The sequence below is a fragment of the Arachis hypogaea genome, chromosome 4, assembly GCF_003086295.3.
Source record: "Arachis hypogaea cultivar Tifrunner chromosome 4, arahy.Tifrunner.gnm2.J5K5, whole genome shotgun sequence".
NCBI lineage: Eukaryota > Viridiplantae > Streptophyta > Magnoliopsida > Fabales > Fabaceae > Arachis > Arachis hypogaea.
Window position 1 is genome coordinate 118,163,049 of NC_092039.1, and position 8,186 is coordinate 118,171,234.

At 36.3% G+C, this 8,186-nt stretch overlaps 1 protein-coding gene across 1 annotated transcript; it reads left to right on the plus strand.

Annotated features, from left to right (window-relative positions):
* On the plus strand, positions 1–6,575 carry LOC112797520 (uncharacterized). Its single transcript, XM_025840503.3, has 8 exons — positions 1–1,132; positions 1,234–1,332; positions 1,510–1,706; positions 1,915–2,108; positions 2,245–2,350; positions 2,487–2,809; positions 3,921–5,607; positions 6,304–6,575. Exons 1-8 carry the CDS (start codon positions 1,071–1,073, stop codon positions 6,456–6,458), a joined length of 2,823 nt encoding a protein of 940 aa, XP_025696288.1. The 5' UTR covers positions 1–1,070; the 3' UTR covers positions 6,459–6,575.
* Positions 6,576–8,186: the final 1,611 nt, after the last annotated feature.

Below are 8,186 nucleotides of genomic sequence, written 5' to 3' on the forward strand. Positions count from 1 at the left end.
AATCCATTCCATTTGAAGAAAGAGACTGTAAAAATAGGCATAGCAAATCAGGGAGATACAGAGAGCGAAGAATCCAAGCGCGTAGAAAACCAAAAAGAAAAAAAAACTAATTTAACAAACACCTTTCTCTTTCCTTCAAATCCCTCTGCTCTTTTTTTTACTCCCTCTTCCTCTTTCGCGATCCATCACTGCAAAACCCCAAAAAAATTTTCGCACACTTCACCTTCATCGATTCACATTATTTCACACCTTAGATCCGCATAATTTCTCTGAAAAGAAAAAAGAATCAAAACCCTAAATTGTGTCCCTTTTTTTTGTTTTTGTTTTCCATTTCCCATGGCGGAGCAATTAGATTAGGCACAAATTTCTCGGAGCTCAGAATTCATGGGTGTTCCACGAGTTTTTGCATCGAATCTCTTCCTCCAATAAAAAAACCTGTAGTTTTTTTTTTTTTTTTCCTTTTTGTGTTGATTTTGCTCAAAGAGGCGATTAACGTGTGTATATGCACATAGATTGAATCTCTTTGGTTCGCGGATTTTGTTGTAGGTTGAGTGTTTCCTTTTCCTTTTCACGGCTTTTTAGGTGATGGATATTGGTAATCTTTCGTAAAGGAGGAAGCTTGGGAGGGTTATGGATGATAGGTCTTGTTGATTGAGCTGGATCAGTGAGTGGGGAATTGTTTTGCTTGTGATTGTATATATAAGTTCTCAGGTCCAGGTTTGGTAGATTTGAGAAATTTTCCATTTCAGGGTTGTATTGGGTTATATGGATTAGCTAGGATTGACCTTGTGCTTGCACTAGAAGAACAATAGTTACGTTTGATTAATCTTTGTACTTAACTCTGTTTTAGTGTTGGTGCTGGTGTTGGAGCTGGGAGCATAATAGTTTTTGGTAGATTTTATAGTTTGGGTTCTCAATGAGTGTGAGATTGTGTTATTGAATTGGATAAGTGATGGGTAGTGACTAGTGCACTTCTTGGTAGTTGATAGTTTTGCATTTTTCATCAGTTTGAGGTAGTTGGCATTGTTCGTCTGCTTCGTTTGGCGTAGCTCTTGCTTGGAGAGAAAAAAATGAGCACGGAAAGTGAAGATAAAATCTTGTTGGATCATGCAACTGATCATGGATTGCAGAAGTAAAATTTTCTTCCTTTATTGATAAGTATTTCTGCTTTATTGTAACTTGTTTCATCAAATTATGGTCATGATGAGACACTCATCTTGTTTGGTGGTTCAGGAAGGGGAAAATAACATATACTCGAGAATTTATGTTATCACTCAGTGGATTGGATGTCTGCAGAGAGTTGCCTAGTGGATTTGATCGGTCACTTCTAAGGTAAATTCTGCGACACCACATCGTCCAATTTTTAATTTGAAAAGCGAATGCCGGAATGCTACATCTTTTTTTGCTTCTTTATGTTGTCTTATGTACCCTTTTTTGGTGATTGGTGCTCTTCCATTATCGTGTTAGGCTTTGTTTTTGTTTTTTATCTATGCCCCTTTGTTTAAACAGTGAGTTTGAAGATGCACCCCAAGAACGACAGAGAAGTACTGGTGGTTTGTCAATGCATAGTTTCAGACGAAATGAATACAGTTCATCCCCTCCCACTCGAAGTGATAGTTTTTCGCGCGGGGTCCATGGAAAATGGGAATCTCGTTCTTCGGGACGGTCTGACAAAGATAGTGATTCTCAATCTGAATGGGATTCAGGTTTGCTCTATAGTTGATTAATAAGAATAGAATACTCATTTATTTAGTAAAGGAATCCACAACTGCCCTAACAAATCTCAACTATTTAGACTGATATAGAAGGCTATTTTAAATCTGTTTCTGTAAGAAGATTTCTTTATTATTATTGTTGTTGTTGTTGTTGTTGTTGTATTATGTTGATGTACTTCATTTTCATGTCAATTTATAGATTCTGGAAAACGTTTTGGCAACCAATCTCGCAGATCATGGCAAAGCCCTGAGCATGATGGACTTCTTGGTAGTGGCTCTTTTCCAAGACCTACTGGGTATTCACCTGGGTTGTCTGCTTCCAAGTTTCGAGCTAATGACAGCCACCAGCTAAATCGATCTAATGAGCCTTATCACCCCCCACGTCCCTATAAGGTTAGTTACAGTTGTTATATCTTAAACAACATAAGTATCAACTCTGGAGAATGATTTTCATTTCATTCGGTGGAGCTGCGCACTAGAGAATTGATATCGTGTGTCTGGTTCATCTTTTGGCTTTGGATGCCTTCAGGCACCACACTCTCGGAGGGAGACTAATGACTCTTATAATGATGAAACTTTCGGTTCTTTGGAATGTACGAGTGAGGACAGGGTGGAAGAGGAAAGAAAGAGGAGAGGTAACGACTTTCTTTTGGAAGATATTGTGGCAGAGGCAATATTTGTTCTCACTATTTATGTTTATCATTATACTTGGGGTCATTCATAAGTTTTTCCTTATCGATTTAACTAACTGGATGACAACTTTCTTGCCAGCTTCATTTGAATTGATGCGAAAGGAACAGCAGAAATCTTTCCAAGAAAAGAATAAGCTGAACCCAGGCAAGAGTAAGGATGAATTTGACATCAATTCACTTCTAGATGATGATGAGAAAAAGCTAATTAATAGAAATGATGAGTCAGTGGAGCCTGCTGCAAATCTATCAGCATTAAGCAATGATGAGAAATCTTCTGTTTCACATGCTCCTTCAGCTGCTAGACCACTTGTACCTCCTGGTTTTGTTCCCCCTGGTTTTGGAGGCGCAATGTTGGAAAGGAATTCAGTCACCAAAACATCGTCTAACATTTGCGCAACAGAGGTAGATAGTTGCATTTTTGGCTTGTATCTTATTCATGGTTTTTGATGCATAATTAATCTTAAAATGCTGTCATTTTCAAATCCTAAGCTCAAGTCTTAGTTGCTTAAAGTATTGAATTAGGCATGCAACTTCCTCTCCAGTCTAACTAGCCATTATTGTACAAATTTTATGTCTGTGGAGGGCATTTCTGATTTTCTGTTATTGTTCAGAGTTATGAGGCCTGAATACTTCTAAAGTAGCCATGATTTTCTGTATAAGATATTTTATGTATTTACTTGAACCTTCTTTAGGCCTGTATAGATCTAAAAGTGAAAACCATACTATATAAATAAATTTTTTACTTGCTTCAAGATGATTTTTTTATAATTTTAAATCATTATTCCTCTCTGATAATTTAAAATTTATAATTTATCCTATTGGTGTTTTGTGTCGTATAATTTTAGTGTGTGGATGAGTGTTTGGAGAGTGATCCAAGTCTTGTGATGTTTATTTTTTATTTTAAAAGCAAAAGGTGACTGGGTCCAGGAGACATGTTTCTTTTATGCTGGGAATTTCAAGACAAATAAAATCCGAGTCTGGAACCTCAGCAAGCACATGCACGTTGTTGGTTTCAGGTCTAATCCTTAGGAGACAAAACATTAGGGAATCTCATGGAGTCTATGGAGAGCAATAAAATGTTCAATTGTTCATAGAATTAAGGAGATGCTTTGGGGTAGTGAACTGTAATTTGACTTATTGCCACTAACATCATTTAACTAGAGTTGGTTAGAAGATTCTAGATTGTGATTTGTTGTTTCAAAACCATCCTTCACTGAAATGTATAATATTCAAGTACCAAATGTTCATTTCTCCCCATGAAGATAAAGTTTGTAATATTAGGAATCAATTTAAACTGAAAGGATGGCATAATGTCTTCCTAAATTTTTAATAATTCACATTGAATCCGATGTCACTAGTTCAAATGGTATCAGATTAGAATGTTGATACCAAATGATTTGTTCTTTTGCTTGTTATATGTTTGAAGTGCACTTTAATGTGTTTTAATCACGAAAATATGTCATTCTTCTAGGCTTTCTTTTTATACTCTGTTGATTCTTCTGGTGCTTACTAGGTTGGGCCATCTGAGCCTGGGGATACAAATGGTAGTCATGCATTCAATATGAATTCTGAAAACATAGAAGAAGCATTATCAGTGAAGGAAGCAGATTTATCGGCTGTGGATACTCCAGGCATTAAACTTGGAATGGGTGATCAAGTGAGGAAGAGATCTGCTCTTTCTGAAGCTTTGGAATCATCAGAGGATAGTGAATTTATTGTTGGTGGTGAAAAAGGCGGTTTGCAGATGCCTAATATGACAGCAACCCAGCACACTACACCTAATTTCCCTTCACAAAATCTTGAACCTGTTGGTGAGCACTTGGCATCAAGTGTAGCACATGCCAATATTAGTAACTCTGAACAATTTTACAAGAGTGAGAAAACCGAGGTTGTACCAGCGGTTCTTACTTGTGAAGATCTAGAACAATCAATTTTGTCACAAGTTGGTGAGAATGGCTCGTCTAGTAAGCAGCCCATGCAGGACAAAGATTTTGATGTAAAGACGGAGCCGTCAACTCCAAATATAGATAATCATGCATCCCACCACCTCCTTTCTTTGTTACAGAAAGGAACCTCACATAAAGATGTGGAACTCTCATCCATTCTAGATTCTAACGACAAGGTGCTCAATCCCGAAGTAGCCACTGCTGGCAATGTTATTGATAATCCACTAGAAGCAAATGCAGATGTTTCCAGTTCATCAAAGACATTGACCCTGGAAACCCTTTTTGGGACAGCTTTTATGAAGGAGTTGCAATCAGTTGGTGCACCTGTTTCTGTTCAAAGGGGTTCAGTTGGATCTGCAGGGGGTGATGTTTCAGACTCGATGTTATTTCCTTTTCCTACATCAGACACTATTCACACTTCTTCAGGTGAACATCTGGCCAGGCATGGAAGTGGTGTTACTTCAGAAAAATCTCATCAACCAAAATCAAGTAGATTAGAGGAGCAATGGTTAGGTTATGGTGATTCCCAGAGAGATCTTAATCCTTTGCTACTTGAAAATGAGACTTCCAATATCAGTGGTTTCAATCGGCGTCGTGATTTTCACCTTCCTGAAGAAGACAGCTTGCTTTCAGTTGGTGATCCTCTTCGAAACTTTTTGTCTGCTGGAAATTCAGTTAAAACAGATTTATCCCAAGACACATCTATTGACATTACCCGAAAGCTGGCTGCTCTGAATCCTGGATTTAGAGATGAACGACTTGTGAGAAATCAAGAAGGTCTACCATACCCTCCCGGTCCTTATGATATGAGGGAACCCGGGCTTCCGTATAATCTTAATGTCCAAAGAGCTCCACAGCTGCATCCCCCTCAGATGAATCACATGGGTCCAATGTTCAATCAAATGGATTCTCATCGTCCCCATATTAGTTCTTATATGAAGCTTGGAACTCCCGAAGGCATGGTTCGTCATGACTCTCCACCAAATCATCAATTTCCTGGAAATATGCTTGGTCCTCCTTTCCATCAACCAAATCCTGGGTTTGATCATGCTCAGCACTCAATGCTTCAACAGATGCAGATGCAGGGGAACCTTCCCCCTCCTCATTTATTAAGAGGATTCCCGAGGGGTGGGCCAATGCCTCCTCATGCAAGCAACCCCATGACTGGTTTTATGCAGGAACCGAACCCAATGCAAGGCATCCCATTTAGTGGTCACCAGCATCCTAATTTTGGCCCTGGAATGCAAGTGCAAGGTATTTCCATTTTATGTGCTTTAGTATCATGCTTCTCTGTTGTATGATTGTCGCAGATTTCAGTGGTCAGAATATTTCACACGCCCTAACTTATTTGGATGACTGTGAATTATGGATCTTTGTTTTTTTTTTAATTTGGAATAATCTGTTTTCATGATTTGATATAATTGTTACATGTGAATTCTTTATTTGCATGCATGATTATCTACAGGTTGATGTAATTTCATTGTTCTTGCATGTGTTTTTTGTTGGGCTTGATGGCTAAAGGTGTTATTGAATCATCCTTGCCTCAATCAAATGGCATACACTGGGAATGGATCCTCTCAAATTTTCTCTGAGTTGATGTTATAAAGTGTTGTCTTTTACCATACAATATCTTTTTACATGTTTTCTTTTGATCCCACTTAAAAAATGTATGGTGAAAGATCACACTTTACAACATCAATTGAGAGAAAAAATTGAGAGGATCCATTCCCTAATCCGCCATATTTTCGTTTTGAACTGTTCCCTTTGATTTATGCACAAAAGTTATCTTGCATATTGCTCTCAACCTATTTTGCAAAAATGTCAAAGACACCAGATTTGCTGCGGCAATAATCTACCAATTATAGGATCCCATGATCCAAAGTATCATTTTAGTCTCTTGCTGTGTTCTCAATCCTGACTTTCTTTTTCCTTTTGGACTATTGTTATCAGCGCCAGAAGTAGGTGGTGGTAGAAATCATCCAGAAGCACTTCAGAGGCTTTTTGAGATGGAGCTGAGGGCAAACTCAAAGCCAATCCATGCTTCAGGGCATAGCCAGGGGGGAATGTATGGTCAAGAGCTAGACTTGGGTTTTGGGTATAGATAGTGTATTTAATCATTGTTGATGTGTATACTACAATTGTATTCTCCCCGTGTTGTGGCTCATCTATAACTCATGCATGAAATATGGGTTTTCAATATCATCCTTTTCTTTTGCAGATTAGTTGGCTTTCACTTTTTATTTTTTAAAGTAGTAAATTCTCATTAATTGGAATGTTTTTGCTAGGATTTGAATTTGCTGTCTCTTTTCTGGCGACACAAAAGATCAAGGATCTTTCCCATACTAGGGTTTCAGATTAAAAACCAGATGTGATATTTAACTAAATTGATGAGGTAAACCTTAAGAGTGCTTCATGTGGCATGTTAACCCTAAAATAAAATAGTTGAAATTGAGAAAATATGTTAACCTTTTTTCATCCACGTTTGATTCTACTATTTTTGATGTCCATATGTTTGATTCTGCTATTTTTGACGTGTTATTGTTGCACATGGGAGAGTAGGAAATGTATTTTCCCAAAGTTTTTTTCAAGTGGTATTATGAAGTGTTCTATTAAAATTTTTTTAAGTGGGACTATGAAAATTTCCTGCAAGAGGGGGAAAAAAATTGAGAGGATATGGGGATGTAACTTTTGAGAGGAGTGATCAGTCGGTCCTTTGGCAGTCTTATATCAACTAAATACAGTGTAACAATGTTGAAATGACATATCTAAAATCAAAGAGTATTTATCCAAATTAGTTCCTAAAAAACTAAAATTAATCACTTTGTTAGTCTTTAACGTTTTCTGATGTCAGACAAATTGTTGGGGATCAATGTGTCTAATTATTTGAAAACGTTGGAAAAAATCAATTTGTCTGACACAGAAAACGTTGAGGGCTAACATAGTGATTAATTTTAGTTAGGGATTAAAATGTCTATTTTAGAATTTTTTAGGAACCAATTTGGGTAAATACTCAAAATCAAAACGTTTCAGTTGTGCTACAAACAGTGGAATCAAGCTAAGCTGCTTCATCTGTTACGGATCACACTTTCTATTGATACATACACTTGCCTCTAGCAACTTCAAGAGGAGTCTCCTCATGCAAAGGCACTCCATAGTGCATACTAATCTTTATGACCTCATTTTATACGCAAGAGAATCCGAAATCCACTGCATAAATTTTCATTGTAGAAATCTGCCCACCTATTAAAAAGGGCTCCACTCGTTGTCGAAAGAAAAAGAAGAGGACTTGCATTCTAATTTAAGAAATATTAAATTAAAAAGAGAAAATACTAAAAGACCATCAAAATTTATTGTTTTTAGTCATTAATAAGTTATCAATGTTTAAAAATATAGAATAAAATATTATTAGATTATCAGTCTAAAAGAATTAAATTAAAAAAAATTAAATTGATTGTTAAATGAGAACCAAAAACAATAAATTTTGATAATCTCCTAACATTTCTCTTTCTTTGTTCATTGTATTTTTAATTATATAAATAATAATAACATAAGGTCTATTAAACCATTCGATGGAACATGGAATAATCTTAGAAATTGTTTCATGTTCATTATATTTGATTTCCAAATTATTCTTTGTTCATGTTCATTATATTTGATTTCCAAATGATGCAATCCATTAAAAAAAATACCGGATGTCATATAATAATAATAATAATAATAATAATAATAATAATATATCAAAAATAATTTTTCCCCCTTTCTTATTTTCTACTTTTAACTTCATAATTTCAAAAACAGTTCGATGATCGACATTAGAATAAATACGCATCATG